The sequence below is a fragment of the Armigeres subalbatus genome, chromosome 1, assembly GCF_024139115.2.
Source record: "Armigeres subalbatus isolate Guangzhou_Male chromosome 1, GZ_Asu_2, whole genome shotgun sequence".
Taxonomy (NCBI): domain Eukaryota; kingdom Metazoa; phylum Arthropoda; class Insecta; order Diptera; family Culicidae; genus Armigeres; species Armigeres subalbatus.
The window spans coordinates 87512414-87537939 of record NC_085139.1 but is presented as its reverse complement, the minus strand read 5'-3'; the positions used below and the strand labels follow the sequence as shown (position 1 = coordinate 87537939).

Sequence of the window (25526 nt, the reverse complement as noted above, 5' to 3'; positions counted from 1 at the left end):
TTTCAAGAGGCTCAGAAGCCTCCTTTCAAGAGCTCAGGCCTCCTTCAAGAGGCTCAGGCCTCCCTTTCAAGAGGCTCAGAAGCCTCCTTTCAAGAGGCTCAGGCCTCCTTTCAAGAGGCTCAGGCCTCCTTTCAAGAGGCTCAGGAAGCCTCCTTTCAAGAGGCTCAGGCCTCCTTTCAAGAGGCTCAGAAGCCTCCTTTCAAGAGGCTCAGGCCTCCTTTCAAGAGGCTCAGGCCTCCTTTCAAGAGGCTCAGAAGCCTCCTTTCAAGAGGCTCAGAAGCCTCCTTTCAAGAGGCTCAGAAGCCTCCTTTCAAGAGGCTCAGGCCTCCTTTCAAGAGGCTCAGAAGCCTCCTTTCAAGAGGCTCAGAAGCCTCCTTTCAAGAGGCTCAGAAGCCTCCTTTCAAGAGGCTCAGGCCTCCTTTCAAGAGGCTCGAGCCTCCTTTCAAGAGGCTCAGAAGCCTCCTTTCAAGAGGCTCAAGCCTCCTTTCAAGAGGCTCAAGCCTCCTTTCAAGAGGCTCAGAAGCCTCCTTTCAAGAGGCTCAGAAGCCTCCTTTCAAGAGGCTCAGAGCCTCCTACAAGAGGCTCAGAAGCCTCCTTTCAAGAGGCTCAGGCCTCCTTTCAAGAGGCTCAGAAGCCTCCTTTCAAGAGGCTCAGAAGCCTCCTTTCAAGAGGCTCAGGAAGCCTCCTTTCAAGAGGCTCAGGCCTCCTTTCAAGAGGCTCAAGCCTCCTTTCAAGAGGCTCAGAAGCCTCCTTCAAGAGGCTCAGAAGCCTCCTTTCAAGAGGCTCAGAAGCCTCCTTTCAAGAGGCTCAGAAGCCTCCTTTCAAGAGGCTCAGAGCCTCCTTTCAAGAGGCTCAGAGCCTCCTTTCAAGAGGCTCAGAAGCCTCCTTTCAAGAGGCTCAGAAGCCTCCTTTCAAGAGGCTCAGAAGCCTCCTTTCAAGAGGCTCAGAAGCCTCCTTTCAAGAGGCTCAGAAGCCTCCTTTCAAGAGGCTCAAGCCTCCTTTCAAGAGGCTCAGAAGCCTCCTTTCAAGAGGCTCAGAAGCCTCCTTTCAAGAGGCCTCAGAAGCCTCCTTTCAAGAGGCTCAGAAGCCTCCTTTCAAGAGGCTCAGAAGCCTCCTTTCAAGAGGCTCAGGCCTCCTTTCAAGAGGCTCAGAAGCCTCCTTTCAAGAGGCTCAGAAGCCTCCTTTCAAGAGGCTCAGAAGCCTCCTTTCAAGAGGCTCAGAGCCTCCTTTCAAGAGGCTCAGAAGCCTCCTTTCAAGAGGCTCAGGCCTCCTTTCAAGAGGCTCAGGCCTCCTTTCAAGAGGCTCGAGCCTCCTTTCAAGAGGCTCAGGCCTCCTTTCAAGAGGCTCAGAAGCCTCCTTTCAAGAGGCTCAGAAGCCTCCTTTCAAGAGGCTCAGAGCCTCCTTTCAAGAGGCTCAGAAGCCTCCTTTCAAGAGGCTCAGGCCTCCTTTCAAGAGGCTCAAGCCTCCTTTCAAGAGGCTCAGAAGCCTCCTTTCAAGAGGCCTCAGAAGCCTCCTTTCAAGAGGCTCAGAAGCCTCCTTTCAAGAGGCTCAGAAGGCTCCTTTCAAGAGGCTCAGAAGCCTCCCTTCAAGAGGCTCAGAGCCTCCTTTCAAGAGGCTCAGAAGCCTCCTTTCAAGAGGCTCAGAAGCCTCCTTTCAAGAGGCTCAGAAGCCTCCTTTCAAGAGGCTCAGAAGCCTCCTTTCAAGAGGCTCAGAAGCCTCCTTTCAAGAGGCTCAGGCCTCCTTTCAAGAGGCTCAGAAGCCTCCTTTCAAGAGGCTCAGCCTCCTTTCAAGAGGCTCAGCCTCCTTTCAAGAGGCCTCAGAAGCCTCCTTTCAAGAGGCTCAAGCCTCCTTTCAAGAGGCTCAAGCCTCCTTTCAAGAGGCTCAGAAGCCTCCTTTCAAGAGGCTCAGAAGCCTCCTTTCAAGAGGCTCCAGCCTCCTTTCAAGAGGCTCAGCCTCCTTTCAAGAGGCTCAGAAGCCTCCTTTCAAGAGGCTCAGAAGCCTCCTTTCAAGAGGCTCAGAAGCCTCCTTTCAAGAGGCTCCAGAAGCCTCCTTTCAAGAGGCTCAGAAGCCTCCTTTCAAGAGGCTCAGAAGCCTCCTTTCAAGAGGCTCAGAAGCCTCCTTTCAAGAGGCCTCAAGCCTCCTTTCAAGAGGCTCAGAAGCCTCCTTTCAAGAGGCTCAGAAGCCTCCTTTCAAGAGGCTCAGAAGCCTCCTTTCAAGAGGCCTCAGAAGCCTCCTTTCAAGAGGCTCAGAAGCCTCCTTTCAAGAGGCTCAGAAGCCTCCTTTCAAGAGGCTCAGAGCCTCCTTTCAAGAGGCTCGAAGCCTCCTTTCAAGAGGCTCAGAAGCCTCCTTTCAAGAGGCTCAGAAGCCTCCTTTCAAGAGGCTCAAGCCTCCTTTCAAGAGGCTCAAGCCTCCTTTCAAGAGGCTCAGAAGCCTCCTTTCAAGAGGCTCAGTAAGACAAATAAGACGCAGCATATATGGAGCTGAAAGCCGCTTTCGATACCGTGGACCACGAAATTCTGCTTGCTAAGCTGATGTTACTCGGCGTTTCATCAACGGCTACCAATTGGTTTAGGTCATATTTGCAGAATCGTTCGATGCGTGTGAAAATTGGCACGTCAGAATCAGAAGTTTTCGCAAACAAATCGGGAGTACCTCAAGGCAGCAATCTGGGCCCGCTACTGTTCTCGATCTTTATTAATGATATTTTCATGCTGTTGTCACAAGGCTGCCGCCTCTTCTACGCAGACGATTCAAAAATCTATTACGTTATAAAAACTTGACAGACTGCAACGAACTGCAAAATATGTTGTATATTTTTGCGGACTGGTGCTCAAGAAATCTCATGGACTTAAGTATTGAAAAATGCAACATCATTTCATATCACCGGAAAAACGCACAAATAATCTACGACTATGTCCTGTCTGGACGATCGCTCACTCGCGTTCAGCACATTAAGGATCTTGGCGTTATCCTGGATAGCGGACTTACATACATACCTCACTACGATGACATTGTAGCCCGAGCTTATCGTCAATTGGGTTTTATTTTCAAAATTGCCGGTGAATTCCGTGATCCGTTATGCTTTAGATCACTGTACTGTTCCATTGTGCGATCAATACTGGAATCATCCGCTGTTGTTTGGTGCCCTTTCCAGACCACATGGATCGCTAGGATCGAAGCCGTTCAACGGAAGTTTCTAAGATACGCTCTTCGATCCCTAAGGTGGCGTGATCCGACGAACTTGCCACCGTACGAGGAGCGGTGCCGGTTGATTAGCATCGAACCACTAGAGTTTAGACGGATCGCCGCTCAAGCTTACGTTTGCTGGGAAGCTGCTCACGGGTCACATCGATTGTCCAGCACTACTGTCGCAGTTAAATCTATATGCACCTGAAAGACCTCTTCGTCAACGTCTATTTTGCTTCTAGAACCACAGATTAGCAACTATGCACTACACGAACCAATTCGATTCATCAGTCGCCGCTTCAACGAATTCTTCGATATTTTGACTTTAATTCATCAGTTGACGTGTTTCGTCATCGGTTTCTAGACTTTTTCCGTACCGCTGGCCATAACCAATTAGTTATATTCATTTAGACATTCATTGTCAGTTGAATTATTTTAATAAAAAAATAAATAAAGACAAATAAGACAAATAAGACAAATAAGACAAATAAGACAAATAAGACAAATAAGACAAATAAGACAAATAAGACAAATAAGACAAATAAGACAAATAAGACAAATAAGACAAATAAGACAAATAAGACAAATAAGACAAATAAGACAAATAAGACAAATAAGACAAATAAGACAAATAAGACAAATAAGACAAATAAGACAAATAAGACAAATAAGACAAATAAGACAAATAAGACAAATAAGACAAATAAGACAAATAAGACAAATAAGACAAATAAGACAAATAAGACCAATAAGACAAATAAGACAAATAAGACAAATAAGACAAATATTTTATTTTTTTATGTCTTTATTAGAGAGGTTTGCAGCCCTGGGCTGGCTCACCTCTCGAAAGACAAATAAGACAATTAAGACAAATAAGACAAATAAGACAAATAAGAAAGATAAGACAAATAAGACAAATAAGACAAATATCCGGAGAAATATCCAAAGGTATCCTGGAGGAATCTCCAGATGAATTCCTTGAGAGATATCTGGACGACTTCCTGGTGGAATATCCAGAAGGAGGATTACCCGGAGGATTGTCTGGAACTCCTGGAAGAATACCCAGAGGAATTCCTGGAGAAACATCTGGAAAGATCTCAGGACTATTACATGGACAATTTCTTGGAGGAGTATCCGGACGAATTCCTTGAGGAATATCCGGATGAATGCCTGGAGGAATATTCTTAGGAACTCCTGGAGGAATTATTCGAGAAATATCAAGAGAAATTCCCGGAGGAATATCTGTACAAATTCCTGGAGGAATATCTGGACGAATTCCTGGAGAAACATCCGGAACATCCTTCTTCTTATTGGCATTACATCCCCACACTGGTACAGAGCCGCCTCGCATTTTAGTGTTCATTAAGCACTTCCACAGTTATTAACTGCGAGGTTTCTAAGCCAGGTTACCATTTTTGCATTCGTATATCATGAGGCTAGCACGATGATTTTGTCAAGCAAATGGAACCAAATCTGGCATGTGGAGGTTTCGGAAGCGAAGATATTTTTTTTGTGGTAGTCAGAAACCCCTCCTCCTTCTGGAAAGGGAGGCTCCCATACAAATGTAACAGAAATTTCAAATGTAACAGATATTTCTCCAGGAGTTCCAACGGATGTTCATGCGGATATGCGGATCCAGGAATTCGTCAAGATATTTCTCTGGATATTCCTCCAGATGTTCGTCCAGATATTCTGTCAGAAATTCCTCTTGGTGTTCCTCCGGAAATTCGTCCAGATATTCCCTCAGGCATTCGTCCAGATATTCCTCCAAGAACTCCTCCGGATATTCCTTCAGGAATATGTCAATATATTACTCCAGGAATTCGTCAAGATATTCTTCCAATAATTCCTCTGGATATTTATCAAAAAATTATTCTGAATATTCCACCAGAAATTCATCCAGATATTACCCAAGAAATACCGCCAAATATTCCTCCAGGAATTCCTCTAAATATTCCTCCGGATATTCCTCTAGGAATTTGTCCAGATATTACTCCAGGAATTTCTCCGAATATTCATCCATATTCTGAAAGCAATGGTGATCGATCTTGTGCCAGGCACTGAATTCCAACGAACGATAAACGGAAAGGGTTTTACCATAAACGCGATGATCGAACCGTTCTCGTTTATGTGGGAAAATCCTGACCTCATGACGATCAATGGTTCAGCAGAACCACAGTTGAGGATAAACCTGTAAGAATGAAGTCCCTGAGGAAGGTCTCAAACGGACCGAAACGTTGGACAAGATTAAATAACAGTGTTTTGATTTTGTCAAGACTGAAAAGCCATCTCCGAGACCTAATTGCTCGCTGAAAGTCGGCTCCCCATGGTGTCGCGTTCCGCTGGAATGTGTCTTTAGTAGAATACTGTGCCCTTCAAGCTAACATCGACACCTTGATAAACTGGTACACGGTGCAATGGAATGGAAATCAACGTCAAAATCAACTCAACAACAAAATCAACGGAAATCAAAGATCTAGAAGTTCGTCTGTCTTCGATTATAATATGTCTGCCGCCAGTGTCACAAGGGTAAGCACCGTCAAGGACCTTGGCGTCCAGTTGAATTTCAGGCTCAACTTCAATCTGCACAATGCTACAACAACCGCCAAGGCGTATGCATTGCTTGGATTTATAAAACGAAACGCTCAGCAGTTTGAAGATATAATACTGCTCGAAAACTCTCTACTGTGCCCTGGTCCGCAGTACACTAGAATACGCTGTCCTTGTGTGGGCTCCATATCATGTAGTTCAGAGTAATCAGATCAAGCGAATTCAACGGAATTTCATTCGATTTGCGCTTCGTCGACTACCGTGGAATGACCTCGTCCGCCTCCCCCAATATGAGCATAACTGTGGATTGATTCATTTGTCATCTCTGGCTAGCAACGGTTGTTCATGTTCATGTTCGATACCCTGTCCCACAACATTGACTATCCAACGCTGCTGAGTAATGTCAACATCAACGTTCTTGCTAGATCAACCCGCCATACAGATTTCCTACGTCTTCCAGCATACCGCACCGTTTTTGGATAAACCAACCCATTTGATACTTGTGGTCGACGTTTATTTTGCTAATAATATGACCACGTGTATGTCTACAAGTTGCATAGTTAGCTAGTAGTATTTGTCTGTACAATTAGTTTGAAGACAAGTAAATAAATAAATATTTATGATAATTGAAGGACAATCAACAAACTCAATGCTTTACTACTTCACTGAGCATAAGCGCAGAACTGTTTTAGATGGTCTGATGTCAAATGTAAAATTTCTAATAAAGAAACCACTCTCCTCAAACCGGTTCGAGTTGCATTAAGCCACGCAAATGATTTTCATCATCTATCAGCATCGCTGTCATTTTTGTTTGCATTCAGCATTTAAAGTTTTATTTCCTTTCCGGCAGAGTACACGTGTGTAACAGATATGTGTTTTCCACCATCCTTAACGATAACAGCGATGTTAGAACCTCAAGGGTGTCAGGGGGGTCAAGCTCTTGGGCCCGGTAATAGCTCTGCGACGAAGAAGTTTGCAATTAATGAGACGCTAATTGGAATTAAGTTTACTCATTATTTTCGTTGAGTGAGTAGTTGCCTGCGCTACTGCTGCTTCTGCTGCTACTTCTGCTGCCAACGAGGACTTAATAATGATGATGCTTCAATGGGAGGACGGATGCCGAACGGGGTAGGGCAGGTATAGGGATGGCATTGTTCCGGTGGTTAGGTTCGACAGAAAGATGCTGACGTGGGATCCAAGAGAATGGGATAAATTATGTCCTGCGAGTAAGATTAATGGGGATAACTTATGATTCGGCAAATAATGCGGTGTCGAACGACAGCTGCTGTGACAAAGTTCAAACACAGAGAACGGACATCCAAAATATATTCTTGGGAATGCTATTCTTGTTATCTAGACGAACATCAGAAAAGGTGTTACGTCCTTACGCCAACATTTGTTTTTACAGTTCCTTATCATATTATATACATAGACAAAGAACTGGAAAGTATACATTTTGGCTGTTACGTCCTTTTCCAATGTTGGTCTAGTTATAATCTCACGCAAAACCCGAAACGAAAAAATAATTCTTCAGAAAAGTTCACTTGGGAAATTTTTGTTGAGTTTAGTCATAGACGGCGTAACAGGAGAAATTATTTTATTTTCGAAAAACTAATTTACCTAATAGATCAGAATATTATCGTGATTCGGATGGAAGCCCATTCAGGATTCCGATGGAATCTCGTTCAGGATGCGGATGGAATTCCATTCGAGATTCGGATGTAATCCTATTTTGATAAGAATTAGCTTCCGAAGTGTACCTACATAATTTGCAAAATACTTCGGACCTATGTGATCGAATGAAATATTAATGCATGATTAGAACATCATTTAATATGTTCGTTCATAAATCAACAGTCATCATTAACAAATAAAATGCCGTGATGAGGTTCGAGTTTTCCTGTAATTGCCACGTCTTCAACAAATGCAGCAAACAGAAAACCATTTTCCGTGCTAAAAGTTTTCCCCGTTGAGCTGCAAAGCCAACTACCTATGCCGCAGTGAATGCAGTAAAACAACTCATCGTTGCAATTAAGGAAAGTTTCTGCCCTTCTATTCTACGAACTCATTATCTGCCGTTTCAACTACCGTGCCATCATCTTCGATCGTATAGACACACTCCTGTAGTAGGCGTACGACGCTAGAAAAAGAGATAATTTGCACTTTGCACTGAAAACTTACCCGGCAGAAGCTGGTTATTGATGAGATCTGCGTTTTTCGAAAAAGGGGTTCCGGAATCGTGGAGAGCAGCAGCGTGGGGATGAAATTGAAATCATTATTTTATTCACGTTTCACCGAATAGAGAGATATGGATTTCCGCCTTTTTTTGTTACCTCTTGAATCCGTCGGTGGACAGTGACCTTGTGCCACTGGTGATCATCGAAGCGAACCCGAGCCGGTTTGATATGCATCTCTTGTTTGCCGTTCGAGAGGCCCATCGTCAGCGAAACACCACCGTCTCGGAGGGCCAAATTCAGGTAGTCCGTTCCGTGTCCTGTGGTGAAAAAAAGGAATATAAAACGTAGGGGTTTTAGTTTGTGAGATGGCTGCTGGTCAAAATTATAGTAGGGTTTAATAGTGATTGCTGCATATGTTGCGCATGACTTAAATAGTGGAGTGGGGCGGAGTGAGTCCTTCCGCTCCGTACCTAATCAATAAGATACGAGGAATTGAAGCAGTTCAAGTTGGATGCATTTAGATTCTTTTTGGTCTCAACAATTTGCATGACAATCTTGTCGCTAATAACTGTGGACAATATTATTATATATTATATCAAATTATTCATTTTGTTTTTTCAAAAACTATCATTTTTTTCATGTTGTTGCGACAGTAACAGAACAGAAGGCGACACGAGAAAATACAAATTTGACTACAAAGCTAAGTCAAATTTGTATTTTCTCCAAACTGTAAATTAAGACAGCGGTTCTCAACCTTTTTCTTGAGAGGTACCCCTTCAAACTTTTGCAATTATTGAGGTACCCCCTATTTTTTGCTGTAAATGAAAATAAGCGTAGATAAGATATATGAAAAACGGCGCTCCATGGAGTTGGCTGATGTTTGCGATATTCCGTGAAAAATTTCATTTTAAAATAAATTTGAACATCAAGCTTCCTTCATTATTTTTTTGTCTGTTGGAGGCTTCCGAACCTTGGCTTCAGAGCCTCTTGAAAGGCGGGTTTCGGGCCACTTAAAAGGAGACTTTTTAAAAAACATTCCGAGCCTCTCCAAAAGAAATTTTCGAAGGGAGGCTTTTGGGCCTCTGTAAAGGCGGCTTTTGAGCCCTTGAACAGCTAGAGAGTGAAATCAAGCACCCACTAGTGCAGAGAATATTTAGCTCTCTTGCCTCATTTATACTGAGCTGCGCATTTCTATTGGAATGAATGTGTAAAAGAGAGGTATACAATACAATCCCTCTCTTTTCGCTAATATGATTTTGTATCTACACAACACTCACTCGCATCTGAAACACTGCCGATGAACGAAAGAAGCATCTTCACTTCACGCTGACCTACTGAACGATCCTTCCTCGGCACCACTTGGCTTGTCCAAAACTCCTCACTTTCAATGTATAAAACGAATGCTTTGTATTTGCCTCTTCCCTTGTTCGTGCAGCCTGCAGCACGTGATCGAGCGCACATCAATCAGTGCACCGAAATTAAAACCTCACTGCGGGCTAAAAACGAAGCATTCATTCGAATTTTCCAAGGCCTGATCCTCTTGAAGGGAGCATTCACAGGCAGGCTTCACAGCCTCTTGAAAGCGGCTTTCGAGCCACTTGAAAGTACGGTTATAATGTTCTTGGAAGATTAATTTCGCACCTCTTGAAGGGAAGCTTACGAGCCTCTTAAAAGGAAGGAAGGAAGAAAAGGAAGCAAAAAAAGCGTTCATTAATTCGTGAACTAACAAGTTCACGGTGTATTTTTTCGTGAACAACAGCCACGGATTCGGGAACAAAGTCACGTTTTCTGGAACGTTCTGGAAAACGTGACTGGTGTTCCCGAATCCATGAATTAAATCACGGTGTATTTTTGCTGGTTCATTCGGGAACGCTTTTTTTGCGTGCGACCTTTATAAAGGGAGGCTTAAGAGCTTCTTGAAAGGAGGCGTTTGAATCTCTTGAAGAAGGTTTCCGAATCTCTTGAACGGCGGCTTTCGAGCTCTTCAAGAGGGCTTCAGAGCCTCTTGAAAGGCGGTTTTCGAGCAACTTAAAAGGAAGCTTTTGAGTTTTTTGAAAGTATGCTTCCAAGCCAAGAAAGAAGAATGTCGAGCCTGTTTCAGGGAGGCTTCCAAGCTTCTTGAAAAGAGGCTTCTGGGCATCTTGAACAGCAGGTTTCTAGCTTTTAAAAGGATGCTTCAGAGCCTCTTGACATGGGGCTTATGATCCTCTTGAAGAAAGGCTACTGAGCATCTTAAAGGGAGGCCTTCAGAGCCTCTGGAAAGCGCCTTTAGAGCCTTGAAAGTCGTTTTTTTTAAAAGGCTTCCAAGTCTCTTAAAACGAGGCTTCCGAGTCTCTTGAAGAAAAGCTTCCGAGCCTCTTGAAGGGAGGCTCAAGAGCATTTTGTAGGCAGGCTTCAGAGCCTCTTGAAATGCAGCTTCCGGTCCACTTAAAGGGGACTTGTAAGAATCTTGAAAGAACGCTTCCGAGCCACTTGAGAGGCGGCTTTTCAGCCACTTAAAAGGAGGCTTCTAAGCTTTTTAAGGGAGGCTTATGAGCTTCTTGAAAGAAGGCTTCCAAACCTGTTGAAGGAGGTTTCCAAATCTCTTGAAAGGAGGCTTATGAACCTCTTGAAACGAGGCTTCGAGCTGCTTGGAAGGAGGCTTCCGAGAAGTGTAGAAGGATTATCACGAAGCAACTAAGCTTTTCGGAAAAATAGCCTTATGCCTCTCAAATGGAGGTTTCCGTACTTTCAGACTTTAGATTTTAGTTCAGAAGCATGTTGTTAACATATTATTTAATATTTTGTATCGAATAGGTAGATTAAATTGAAGATTTTTTAAATTTGTTCTTTCAACGTTTTGTCCTTTTGATCTTTTGTCGCACAGCCCTTAATACACTGTGCTTGTCTGCGAGGGCAGGATTCAATAGGCTTTGATTTAGTAATCATCATGCATATTATGTACAAGACAATGTTTTGAAAAAAAAATACACAATTATCAAAACATTATTAATAAGTTTAGATTGGAATTGTAAAACAACCGCCATTACGCATTCTAGCCCGAGGTACCCCTTGAGGTCAGCGAAGGTACCCCCAGGGGTACATGTACCCCAGGTTGAGAACCGCTGAATTAAGATATCCCATCGTTATTAGCTGGTTATGGAACAACTACTCGCAAAGGCAGCTGTTGAATAATTAGTAATACGTACGTGTACTTAATGGAATAGCGTGAGTTCAAGTCCCACCGGCATCGAAATCTTTTTTCGCAATGTCTCATAAAAACACCTTAAAATGGCCAACTTGACTATGTGTATAAAAATTAAACATCTTTTAAAAAAAAAGTAAATTATTTTATGTTCTCATTGCAATTCAGTGGCCCTTCTAATTGTTAGCCTTTGTTCACTGTCAGCTTTTCTAGGTTATAGTTAAGTTGTTGTAGTTTTAATTAGTTAGAATCCAGTTTTAGCTTTAATTCAATTCTATTACCTGCTCTAGTTTGTAATCATGCTAAGAAACTAGACTAATATTGATGGGATAAAGTCACTTTCTACTAGTTGAGTAAATTCAAGAAATTCCACACTTCGTCCAAGAAATCCACGTTGGAAAAATGTTATGGTTTTTCTCTGATGGAAGCTTATCAGTGATGACGTCGATCAAAGGACTTCGATAGAATAGGAGATGACGTCTTTTCAGTCAAGCGGAAGAACCGTTTGCGACAGGGCGACCAACTCGACGGTACCTGTGTTAGCATTCTCTCCCCGGTGCTTCCCTCTATTTATTAGGGTGGAGCACCTAGCACATCTATGTCGAGCCTTGTCGTAGGACACTTGAAGATTTCTTGTATAGTCTGCAAGCACTTATACTAGTGCGTTGTACGCCGAGTCAATTCCACCGTATTATCGTTGTAGGTTCACCGTTGCATCGTTTCCCATCATCTTTATGTGGAAGGCCTCTGCGATGATCCTGCTCTCCTGGTTTTCTATCCGTTCTGAAATTTCCGTATTTCCAAAATCAAAATTGTGTCCTTCTGTCATATAATGTTTTGCCAGGCCAGTATTTGCTTCCTATTTCCTTATGCTGGTTCTATGTTCATTGATTCGAGTTTCCAGCATACGGCCTGTTTGTCCCACGTAGACTTTGTTGTCACCTGTACCGCAGGGAATTGCCTACACTACATTTTTGGTTTTGTTTTTTTGGAATCGGGTCTTTTAATTTGCTTAATACGGTGTGTTTAATTTTGTTTCTTGGTAGGTATGCTAGTGTAATGTTATACTTTTTGAGAATTTTTGACAATTTCTCACTCAAACATGGTATGTATGGCGTTGACACGTATTTCGTTTCGTTCCTATTGTTGTCATTTTGCTGTAGAGTGTTGTAATGCTGGTGGGTTCTGTGTTTAAGCATCTTATTAATGAACCATCGTGGGTAATGATTCTTCATAAGAATTTGCCTTACTGTTGTGATGGTGTTGTGTCTTTCTGTTGCGTCTGTTAATTTAATTGCTCGGTCTATCAATGCCATCACCGCCTGATACTTCTGTTGCGAAAGGAACGCAGATCGATGAGGACAAGGTAATGTTTTCGCTTGACGTCACATCTCTATACACCAACGTACCGGTGGACTACGCAATAGAGTGTATAAACCAACGCTGGGAAGAAATTGAAGACCATACAACGCACTCGGAGTTTTCAAAGGAAAGTGCTGCGTACCATCTATGGTGGGGTGCAGATGGCGGACGGTACGTGGAGGAGGCGAATGAACCACGAGTTGCATCAGCTGCTGGGAGAACCATCCATCGTTCACACCGCGAAAATCGGACGACTGCGATGGGCCGGGCACGTAGCCAGAATGTCGGACAATAACCCGGTGAAAATGGTTCTTGACAACGATCCGACGGGCATAAGAAGGCGAGATGCGCAGCGGGCAAGGTGGATCGATCAGGTGGAAGATGACTTGCGGACCCTCCGTAGACTGCGTGGTTGGCGACGTGTAGCCATGGACCGAGCCGAATGGAGAAGACTCTTATATACCGCACAGGCCACTTCGGCCTTAGTCTGAATAAATGAATAAATGAAATGGGAGAAAAGAAAATTGTAACCAATTTGAATATTTTAAACTAATTAATTAAATTTGATCACAGATCTGATGATGGCTGAATGGAGTAAGCCGAAACGTTATTAAAAAACGGAAATTGTGTATTTTTCATCACCGATAAAAATCAACAAACCAGAAAATATAATGATATGGAAATGCTAATATCATCTTCCAAAATTAGACGCACATGTTCATGATAGAATTAGAGGCGAAAGTATAGAATTGATAGTACCGTTAGGATACGGCAGGCATGAAGAATGTGTTTTTTATAGAAGTCGATTTGAAAGCGAGCGGAGGGCAATGTTTGTGATGGCACATATCACACGACCTTCCTTCTGCCAAGCTCCCGTATGAATACGGTCCTGGACCTAGTCCACAATGATACGGAGCGTAACAATATGGTCGACACAGGATCTTCCGGCACGGAATCCGGCCTGCTGCCGCCGGAGAGTCGCATCGATCTTCTCCTGAATCCGGGCTAGGACAACTTTGCATAGAACTTTGAGAACGGTACACAGCAACGTAATGCCTCGCCAGTTATCGCTTACAGTCAGGTCACCCTTTTTGGGCACCTTCACTAAGATACCTTGCATCCGGGAAAGTTGGGGTGTCTCAGATATTACGAAATAAACGATGCAGTAGTTGAGCAGATGTCATGGGGTCAGCTTTGAGCATCTCGGCTGATACATTTGGCCGTATAGGACATTTGACCGAATATGACATTTGGCCGAATAGGACATTTGACCAAATTGGCCATTTGGTCGAACATGACATTTGGCCGAATAGGAAATTTGGCCGAATAAGAAATTTGGCCGAATAAGAAATTTGGTCGAACAGGACATTTGACCGAATAGGACATTTGACCGATTAGGACGATTGTATAACATTTCACCGAAAACTATTTCGCGGAATTCCTTTTCGCGGTTGAACATTTCGCGGAATAACATTTGGCGGTTTGTAACTTTTCGCGGTACGACATTTGGCGGTTTGTACCTTTTCGCCGAATGACTTTTGGCGGAATGTACCATTTCGCGGAATGCAGAATATTAATAAGAATAGCCTTTGTCCATTCAGCATTTCCAGAATTATTATCTGCGAGGTTTCTAAGACATATTACCATTTTGTATACATTCGTTTAACACGAGATTAACACGTTGAAACTTTTGTACCTAAAAAGTCGAAAAATTTTATTTTGATGAGTTTCCTAGAGCGGCTCAGAAGTTGAACCCAGACTTCTTCAGCATAGTCTTGCTTGGCAGCCTTGCATCTTCCCGCTAAGGAAGGCCTCCCAGAATATTTAGAAGTAGTTTTCAAAATTTCAATTGCCCCTTATACCGGGCAGATACATCCATTTAAAGAAGGCATGATCAAGTCTATTCGACTTATATCGGGCAGATGCGTCCATTTAAAGAAGACCTTATACCGGGCAGACGCATTCATTTAAAGAAGGCATTATCAACTCCCTTCGCCTTACACCAGGCAGATGCATCCATTTAAAAAAGGCGTTACCCCACCCTTCGCCTTATACCGGGCAGACGCGTTCTTTTAAAGAGGACATTATCAACTCCTTTCGCCTTATACCGGGCAGACGCGTTCTTTCAAAGAAGGCATTATCAACTCCTTTCGCCTTATACCGGCCAGATGCATCCATTTAAAGAATGCGTTACCCCTTGCTTCGCCTTGTACCGGGCAGACGCGTTCTTTTAAAGAATGCATTATCAACTCCTTTCGCCTTATATCAGGCAGATGCATCCATTTAAAGAAGGCGTTACCCCTCCCTACGCCTTATACCGGAGACGTGTTCCTTCAAAGAAGGCATTATCAACTCCTTTCGCCTTATACCGGGCAGATGCATACATTTAAAGAAGGCGTTACCCCTCCCTTCGCCTTATACCGGGAAGATACATCCATATAAAGAAGGCGTTACCCCTCCCCTCGCCGTATACCGGACAGACGCGTTCTTTTAAAGAAGACATTAGAAACATCTTTCGCCTGGTACCGGGCAAATGCATCCATTTAAAGAAGGCGTTACCCCTCCTTTCGCCTTATACCGGGAAGACGCGTTCTTTGAAAGAAGACATTAGCAACTCCCTTCGCATTATACCGGGACGACGCGTTCTTTGAAAGAAGACATTAGCAACTCCCTTCGCATTATACCGGGCCGAACATATGGTGGGGTTTCAGGTTTTGAAACCTGAAACCCGAATCACCGGATTAAGATTTGAAAATTAGTACAATATCGGTGTCGGGTTGGGTACGGGTTTGTGAGTTAAACAAAATCGGGTCCGGGTCGGGTACGGGCTTAAGAAATAAAATACTGAAAATTGTTTTATTCAGTTTTGTTAATTGTGAAGCTAGTTCGTTGCTTGAATTTTCCGGGGTAAACTTTTGTGCGAGCTTAAATAATTAAATTATGTCGGGTTCGGGTCGAGTACGGGTTTATGAATGCAAAAATTCTCGGGAACGGGTCGGGTTCGCATTAAATCTAAAAAAATGCCCGGATTGCATGCAATTAAAGCAGAAATCGGTAAATATTTGAATGATAATTATTCTAACTGAATTCGGCCAAATGGCATTCCGCGGAATGATTTTCGGTGAAAAGGTACATTCCGCGAAATATCGTTCGGTGAAAAGGTGCATTCCGCGAAATGTGTTTCGGAGAGTTGATACATTCCGCGGAATGTCGTACCGCAAAAAAAAATTCCGCGGAATGTTTTTCGGCGAAATAGTATACAACCATTAGGACATTTGGCCGAATAGGAAATTTGGCCGAATAGGACATTTGGCCGAACATGACATTTGAAAAGTGAGAAATGAGGAGTGAGAAGCTAGAAGTGAGTAGTGAGACGTCTGACTTCTCACTTCGCACTACTCTCTTTTTACAGTGAAAATGGAGACGTCTCATTACCCACTTCGCACTACTCAATTTTCATAGTGAAAAGTGAGTTTTAAGAAGTGAGAAGTGAGACGTCTCACTACTTGCTTCTCACTTCTCATTTTTCACAGTGAGCAGTAAGAAATGAGAAGTCAGTAGCGAGACATGAAAAGTGAGTAGTGAGACATTGAAATTCTCACCTTACACTACTCATTTTTTCAAGAGAGAAGGGAGAAATAAGGAGTGAGAAGTGAGACGTCTCACTTTTCTCTTCTCATTTGTCACTTCTTGCTGTTAAAAGTGAAAAGCGCGAAGTGAGTAGTGAGACGTCTTACTACTCACTTCGCGTTTCTCACTTTTTATTGTGAGAAGTGAGAAATGAGGAGTGAGCAGTGAGACGTCTCACTTTTCAAATCACATTTTTCACTTTTCAAATGACCTTTTCGGCCAAATGTCCTATTTTGCGAAATGTCTTATTCAGCGAAATGTTCAATGTGACCAAATGTTCTATTCGGTGAAATGTCCTATTCGGCTAATTGACCCTTTCCTAATGGTCTGTCCGACCAAATGGTATATTTGACCAAAAAACTTTCATCATAGTGGCCTTCGGCCGAACGGTATTCGGCCAAACGCCCCTTCTCCATTCTAACCGTCTGCAAAAAAACGTTTATTAATAACTCCGGACGGCCGTATCTCATGCGGCTGCTACACTGAGTGTTGTGGCCCGCTGCTCTAGTGACTGGAGGCTGCGGTACCGAAAGCCACTGCACCGAAGATTGCTGCACTTGAGGCTGCCGTAATGAAGGCTGATGCAATGATGCATCATACATTGCTGCATCGAATACTGCTTCACCGACGACTGCAGTCTGCTGCGCTGAAAGTTGTTGCACTGGAGACGAATGCACCATATGCTGTTGCACTAGAGATCTGAATTGCAATTTGTTGGGTCATCACGGTTTCCAATTGTCGCTTCCACATTCTTCGTTCTCACCTGATTGTATGCTGTCGGAGCCGCTGATGAATGATGCACCGGCGTACGTGTTGGCTCTGATTTCTGCAGACAACGTTATAGTCGCACCCGCAAAAAAATGAATCAGGCTCATACTACCGTAATCTGACAAGGTGACGTATACGCCATTTTCCAAAAATGGTGTTAAAGAGTTGTACTCATCGAGCTCTTTAACAGGAAAATTAAGAACATGCATGATGTAATTTGGCACATACGTCACTTTTTCAGATTACGGTAGCATAGCCACCAGATGATCAACGTTTGTTCGGGGAGTAACAGGGAGTCATCTGTGGTGTCAAAGGCAGGAATAGCTCGATCACGAAAAGCACTTCCACAGTTATTAACTGCGAGGTTTCTAAGCTAGGTTACCATTTTTGCATTCGTATATCATGAGGCTAGCACATGATACTTTTATGCCCAGGGAAGTCGAGACAATTTACAATCCGAAAATAGCCTAGACCGGCACCGGGAATCGAACCCAGCCACCCTCAGCATGGTTTTGCTTTGTAGCCGCGCGTTTTACCGGAGGGAGGAGGGCCCTGAAGCTTCTGGCAGTTGATTACCTTCTGCTGCGCTAGTTTTCGGATCCACACTATTCATGATTTACATTTCGTCAGTGTATACAGAGATGATGTGCGAGATTTAATTTTTCTTTTCTCTCAGAATTCACTCTTTAGGAACGATACAATCGGCAATAAAGAGAAGATCCTTCCTGTGGTTTTTGTGGTCACGCAGAGTTAAATATCAGCACAAACCTTCTTCTAAAATCCCTTTGATCTTCCTTGCTGGCTACCGGTGCTGTTATTGCACGGCAACCATTATGTTGATTCTTTGGGTAATTTCACGCATTTTGACCAATCACTGACCTAAGCTAAGCTAAGTTCTTCTTATATTCAATCGTCTCTAAATTGATCGTTTCAATAATCAGTTGCTTTCGCAGTACATATATTTTATCGTGACATTTCGATTACCCAGGTTCCCATGACTTCGTGACCCGCTGTAATCATAAACAAACACGTACCTATTCCTAATACCATATGCCTAATCATGCCACATTCTCTCACAGGCGTGACCTTCGCTATTTCACCGTCGAATGGCTTTGAAATGAAGTGGAGAATGAGCCCCCGAGTGAAAACGTTAGTCGTTCTACCTACACGCCGGATCCCGGCCCGGCCCCGGTTAATTTCGTGGATGAAGTAAGTATAAGCGTTCAGTATAAGTACTTTTGAGGCCGCTCCCGGCGCACTGTTGGATGTCGCCCCATGCTAAGCTCTCCCAATATGTCCCCAAACATTTCATCGAATTCAGTTTGCCTAGTTGGCTTGAGCTCCACGACGACACCATTGGCATCGACGTGGAGTCGCGTCACGCCAGTTAATTTCATGCTGTCACGATTCACCGCCACAACAGTACCCGGCCCGGCGCGGCTGTTTGGCGAATTTGGCACCGCTCAACAATGTGCGCCACATGAATAGAAAATCCATGTGGCTGCTGTAATCAGAACTTTTTCACGTGGCTTTGTCGGAAAAGTTTTCCAACATTTCTTGCAAAGTTGGATTTTAGTAACACGATTTTGCATTTCTCTCCATTTAGGGTGTACCAAAAAACTACAAAGGATGGGGCGGAAAACGGGATGAAAAGGGCCATTTTATATATGTCAAAATCGACAACGGAAATCCCTCGAACTTTTTATGGCACATACTGTAATTGAACCTGTCAGGAATGGGCTGCATTACGATGTGAAGTCTGTGCGGCGGTGCTCGTCGACGGAATGAGGTGCAGTAATTAACGTCGGGGTTTATTTATCAAACCGTGCATGCCGAGCGAGAAATCACCACCAGGAAGCGTGTTTGGTGGGGTTGATAGTGCGGTGGTAATGTAGGTAATGGATGCAATGTTCTTCATCTTTTCCTCGGCATTTACATCCATTTTGTTAATGGCTTATAGGATTCTGGTTGGCTTTTAGTTAAGTGCTGTAGATGCTCTTCTTCGACTATCGATTGAGATTTCAACAACAATGTAAAGGCATACATGATGTTCGTATTGAAAGATTTCCTAACCGAGGCCAAAATCCGAAAAGTCGTTTAGAAACCATTTGATAATATTTAAAACAAAAATCTAATCCCCCCATTTCGAACAGACCTTCATTACCACCGGTTGTTTGATGCCGTGCGTTCATCAACTAGGCAATCTCAGGCGAGCAGTATACATTATGATGCATTATAATGTACCTACATAAGGAAGGAAGGAAGTTTTATTTAGTAAAAATTGCATTATTATGAGCAGGATCACAAACATGCAATCACTGCCGTATACGTTTTGGTTCTGATGAAACATTCCACCGAAAACTTTCTAAGGGGTGAGATCGGCAAAGATCCCTCGCAGTTTGGTCACACTGGATAATCTGCATTGATTCTCCAACAAAAAAAAACATTCTCTCCATTCCACATAACCCGAATAAAATCAGAGGCTAAACTAACATCAATGTTCTGAGTATTACTGATGCAGAAAAGTAGAAAGGTCATAAGAAATTAGGTCCACAAAAATTTTTACGTGAAATGAAGATAAGTTGGAAGTTTGTGAAACATTCTAAAGTCATTAAAACGTAGTAAAAGTAAGTTGACCAGATGAAAATTTAAATGAATGTGAAACTGATTTTCGTAATCATGACGCTTTGGGTACCCAAAATAACCACATTCGAGATATTAAGCACATAATGTTTATGCTCTGTGAGTCGTTCACAGTAGCCGCTTGGCCGCTTAATGGACGACATTTAAAAAAAAGTCACGAAGAAGGTTAAGGACAGAGATGTTTCAAACGATAATTAGAACAAAGCAGACCGTCCCGGCAAAGCTGGAAGACGTTCAACCCTTTCGGGACGGATTGGTCATATAAGAGGCCTTGATAAAAGAAACGCGGATATGTAGGTGCCGCCAATCGAACCGTCAAAAAACAGCCAATCGTGGAGCAAGAGACCTGTCAAGCAGCCAAAACTTTGGCTCAAATACTGAAAACGGCTAAAAACGAGTTAGTACCATTTATGAATGAACAAACAAAGATGGAATGCATTTTACATTTGTTTTTAATAATATATGTAAAACAATGATGGATTATGAAATGCAATTGCTTTGTTTATTGGATTATATTGTCATGTGATGCGAACATATTAAATAGCGGTATTCACCAGTATAAACCTTCTCTTCCTTTTCATGTGTTATTATTTAGTGAAGAAGATTAACTGCAGTGTTGGCAAAGCTACATTTTCTATCCACGTTTATCTTATCAAAGCCTCTAGATCATATATGCCCAGCGTTTTAGATTGGCCGTGTAAAATCACGAGAAAAAGAGCTACGTCCCCACTTTTGTCAGCAAAATTGTCCTCCAATATGTTGGATTTACCGAAAAAATATCGAAAGTCAAGTTTGAACCTAGACCATGGTAATGTTTCCCTTCTGAAACCATGCAAATTAATCTGAAATGCTCGGATCCAATACCGCATTAATTGATAATTCTGAACACTTTTTGTTTTGTTACCCTGTACGTTAAGCCAGTTTTCAATTTTCAGAAATACAAGATGCTCAAGATTCTCCAAAACATTGACGAGTTCAGTCCAGGGTTTCTACCAGATCATCCAAGGTGTTTGTAATGTCTTCAACATCGGCATATACATCCGGATCAATAAGCATATGATCCTAATATCCATGATCATGAGATATCCAACGTCCACCAAAGTGATCTTGAGTTGATATAAAGTTATCTACCAATGGACAATGACTAAGGAGGCGTTGGTGTCGGGCAATCAATCCTATCAGATTGATGGACCGGCTAGGATGTTTAGCGATGCACGAAAACATGTTTCAGATCTTGGTTGATCGGGTAGATCAGCGGCTCCCCTGCGAACTTATTCTTTAAGCTCAAAAGATATATTAGAAACGGACCTGAAAACTAACGAAATATATGGCTCTCCAAGAACTCGTCTGAAATTTTCGTTATTCCGTGGAACTGTCCGATTAAAATTTATACAAGTTTATACATCAAGCTTCTTATAAGATTTTGAGGATTTTTAGAGTCTTCTGAGACTCCTGAAAGTAGGATTCCAACCTTTCGATAGGAAGCTTTTGAGTCACTTGGCTCCCGAACCTCTTGAAAGGAGGCTTCCGAGCCTCTTGAAGGGGCTTCAAGCCTCTTGAAAGGATGGTTCCGAGCCTCTTGAAAGAAGGGTTCCGAGTCTCTTGAAAGGAGGCTTCCGAGGCTCTTGGAAGGAGGCTTCCAGGCATCTTGGAAGGAGGCTTCCAGGCCTCTTGGAAGTAGGCTTCCAGGCCTCTTGGAAGGAGGCTTGCAGGCCTCTTGAAAGGAGGATTGCAGGCCTCTTGAAAGGAGGCTTCCGAGCCTCTTGAAAGGAGGCTTTCGAGCCTCTTGAAAGGAGGCTTTCGAGCCTCTTGAAAGGAGGCTTTCGAGCCTTCTTGAAAGGAGGCTTTCGAGCCCTCTTGAAAGGAGGCTTTCGAGCCCTCTTGAAAGGAGGCTTTCGAGCCTTTTGAAGGGGGCTTCCAAGCCTCTTGAAAGGAGGGTTCCGAGCCTCTTGAAAGAAGGCTTCCCAGCTTTTTGAAAGAAGGCTTCTGAGCCCCTTGAAAGAAGGCTTCCGAGCCCCTTGAAAGGAGGCTTCCGAACCTCTTAAAAGAAGGCTTACGAGCTTTTTGAAAGGAGGCTTCCGAGCCTCTTGAGAGCAGGCTTACGAGCCTCTTGAAAGGAGGCTTCCAAGCCTCTTGATGGGGGCTTCCAAGCCTCTTGAAAGGAGGGTTCCGAGCCTCTTGAAAGGAGGGTTCCGAGCCTCTTGAAAGAAGGCTTCCTAGCTTCTTGAAAGAAGGCTTCACAGCTTCTTCAATTGAGGCTTCCAAGCCTCTTGAAAGAAGGCTTCCGAGCCCCTTGAAAGAAGGCTTCCGAGCCCTTTGAAAAAAGGCTCCCGAGCCCCTTGAAAGACCTCTTGAAAGGAGGCTGTCGAGCCTCTTGAAAGGAGGCTTCTGAGCCTCTTGAAAGAAGGCTTCTGAGCCTCTTGAAAGGAGGCTTCCGAGCCTCTTGAAAGGAGGCTTCCGAGCCTCTTGAAAGGAGGCTTCCGAGCCTCTTGAAAAAAGGCTTACGAGCCTCTTGAAAGGAGGCTTCCGAGCCTCTTGAAGGGGGTTTCCAAGCATCTTGAAAGGAGGGTTCCGAGCCTCTTGAAAGAAGGCTTCCGAGCCCCGTGAAAGAAGGCTTCCGAGCCCCTTGAAAGAAGGCTTCCGAGCCCCTTGAAAGGAGGCTTCCGAGCGCCTTGAAAGGAGGCTTCAGAGCCTCTTGAAAGGAGGCGTCCGAGCCTCTTGAAAGAAGGCAAACGAGCCTCTTGAAAGGAGGCTTCCGAGCCTCTTTAAAGGAGGCTTCCGAGCCTCTTGAGAGCAGGCTTACGAGCCTCTTGAAAGGGTGCTTCCGAGCCTCTTGAAATGAGGCTTCAAAGCCTCTTGAAAGGAAGCTTCCGAGCCTCTTGAAGGGGGCTTCCAAGCCTCTTGAAAGGAGGGTTCCGAGCCTCTTGAAAGAAGGCTTCCTAGCTTCTTGAAAGAAGGCTTCACAGCTTCTTCAAATGAGGCTTCCAAGCCTCTTGAAAGAAGGCTTCCGAGCCCCTTGAAATAAGGCTTCCGAGTCCCTTGAAAAAAGGATCCCGAGCCCCTTGAAAGGAGGCTTCCTAGATTCTTGAAAGGAGGCTTCCGAGCCTCTTGAAAGAAGGCTTCCGAGCCTCTTGAAAGCAGGGGTGGCATTGTGCATCTCGATTCGAACGTAATTCTATCGAGTCGAACATGTTTGGCATTACGGGTTTCGATTCGATCTCGAAAACGACTCATCGTTCGAGTATGCTCGAGGAAGTACAAGAATAACGAGATGTTTTGGCATTGTGAACACTCGTTAGCACACTGAAAAACGACTCAAGTCGTATGAAAAACACTCGTCACCTTTATAGCTTTCGAATGTTGTTCGAGAGTTATTTCTTGCTGAAAGTTTTTAATTATATTTGTTATTATTTCTTTACAGGAAGAGAATAAATGTTTTATTATTGTCTCTTGAGGATAAGAATGTCATTATTACCTAATTTTATAGTTTCCAGATAATATCAAATATATTATATTAATTTATATATATTATATTAATATAGTATATTTGATAATATGCAATCTCTAATTATCTCGAAATCCGCGTAAAAAAGACTTCAATTAAATCGGTTTTTTTAAGTTTTCACGTATTTTTTGATTTCGATAAATCGTGTGAAAAATCTATGAGGAAAATCTGCGTAAAAATAGATGAGTTAAATAGAAAAACGCGCATGAGATGACCCAAGTGCATTCAACTAAAATACGTGGAAACATCAAAGTAATTTATTATCAAATCCTTCTTTAGCTTTAAATTATTTAGCTCAAATTTGGATCTGTGGCATACACTTGAATAAACATAAAACTTATAATTTGGGTCGAAACAATATCTCAATTTACAAAACTTGTCGTATCGGCATAATGTTTTAATCGGTTGCAACTGCTCAATAAATAATATTGCTTTTTTTTCGCCCAATTTGCTTGTTTATAAATTAGGTATCTGCCAATTCATGCCCTGAAGGATGCCTTTCCAACAGGAAACATGCTACACGCAGATGAAATTATTCATTCTTTCTTTTTACTCACATTCGCCATGCGCTGAAGGTTGTCTCTCCAGCGGGCGGCATACTAAACACGGAGACAGCTATCTCTTATTCTCTCTGTTTACATTTCGTTTGACAGAACATACTCGATTGAACTAGTACAGCACTATTCGAAATCTTGTACTGCGACTGAATGAAGTCGAACGAAATAGATAATGCCGCAATTTTTTCGAAACGAATCCAAAAACTTACGAATCGAGTGATTCGATTCGAGATGCGCAATGTCACCCCAGGCTTCCGAGCCTCTTGGAAGCAGGCTTCCGGGCCTCTTGGAAGCAGGCTTTCAGGCCTTTTGAAAGGAAGCTTTCGAGTCTCTTTAAGAGAGGCTTCCGAGCCTCTTGAAAGGAGACTTCCGAGCTTCTTGAAAGAAGCCTTTCGAGCCTCTTGGAAGAAGCCTTCCGAGCCTCTTGAGACCTCTTGTAAGGGTGCTTCTGAGCCTCTTGAAAGGAGGCTTCCGAGACTCTTGAAAGGAGGCTTCAGAGCCTCTTGAACGGAGGCTTCTGAGCCTCTTGAAAGGAGGCTTCCGAGCCCCTTGAAAGGGAGGCTTCTGAGCCCCTTGAGGAGGCTTCTGAGCCTCTTGAAAGGAGGCTTCTGAGCCTTTGAAAGGAGGCTGAGCCCCTTGAAAGGAGGCTTCCGAGCCTCTTGAAAGGAGGCTTCAGGCCTCTTGAAAGAAGGCTTCCGAGACTCTTGAAGGGGCTTTCAGACCTCTAGAAAGAATGCTTCCGAGCCTCTTTTAAGAAGGCTTCCTAGCCTTTTGAAATGAGGGTTCCGAGCCTCTTGAGAGGAGGCTTCCGAGACTCTTCCGAGGCTTCCGAGCTTCTTGAAAGGATGCTTCCGAGCCTCTTTAAAGGAGGCTTCCAAGCCTCTTGAAGGAGGCTTCCAGGCCTCTTGAAAGAAGGCTTCCAGAGCCTCTTGAAAGGAGGCTTCCGAGCCTCTTGAAAGGAGGCTTCCAGAGCCTCTTGAAAGGATGCTTCCGGAGCCGAGGAGGAGGCTCAGGCCTCCTTTCTTGAAGATGTTTAAAATTTGTTCATTCGACGTGTTATCCTTATAATAGTATGACTCACAGCCTTTCATACACTGTATTAGTTAGTTAGTCACTTCTCACTGCGAAAAGAGACGTCTCACTACTCACTTCACAATCCCCACTTTTTACAGTGAGTTGCAATAAATGAAATAGTTTCAGCGTTTAAAGTCGACATTCGGGTCTTCTGCCATCGAATCCGGGCCCGTCGTTGTACATTATATCAAGTTATAGATCTCGTAATATAAACAGATAAACACGGTAGTGCTTCACCACTAGAGCTAGAGCGCTGCACTGGGTGATTACCAAGGTTTTGGGAGGATGAGGTTCTGCCGCAGGAGTGGATGGAAGGTGTCGTGTGTCCCATCTACAAAAAGGGCGATAAGCTGGATTGTAGCAACTACCGCGCAATCACGGCGGCCTACAAGGTACTCTCCCAAATTTTATGCCGCCGACTAACACCAATTGCAGGAGAGTTCGTGGGCAGTACCAGGCGGGATTTATGGGTGAACGCTCTACCACAGACCAGGTGTTCGCCGTACGTCAGGTATTGCAGAAATGCCGCGAATACAACGTGCCCACACATAATCTATTTATCGACTTCAAAGCCGCATATGATACAATCGATCGGAACCAGCTATGGCAGCTAATGCACGAAAACGTAAACTGATACGGTTGATCAAGGCGACTATGGATCGGGTGATGTGCGTAGTTGGAGTTTCAGGGGCATTCTCGAGTCCCTTCGAAACGCGCAGAGGGTTACGGCTAGGAGATGGTCTTTCGTGTCTGCTATTCAACATTGCTTTGGAGGGAGTTATACAAAGGGCGGGGATTGACACGAGTGGTACGATTTTTACGAAGTCCGTCAAGTTATTCGGTTTCGCTGACGACATTGATATCATGGCATGTAGCTTTGAGAGGATGGA

At 43.6% G+C, this 25526-nt stretch overlaps 1 protein-coding gene across 1 annotated transcript in view; it reads right to left on the bottom strand.

The window, feature by feature from the left end:
• Positions 1-25526, bottom strand: part of LOC134206328 (neurexin 1) — a 532462-nt gene that overhangs the window by 112379 nt on the left and 394557 nt on the right. The window contains exons 9-10 of the mRNA XM_062682027.1: positions 8070-8230; positions 7918-7944 (exon numbers count right to left, since the gene is read on the bottom strand). Coding sequence (XP_062538011.1) covers positions 7918-7944; positions 8070-8230 — 188 coding nt within the window. The remainder of the gene's footprint in view (positions 1-7917; positions 7945-8069; positions 8231-25526) is intronic.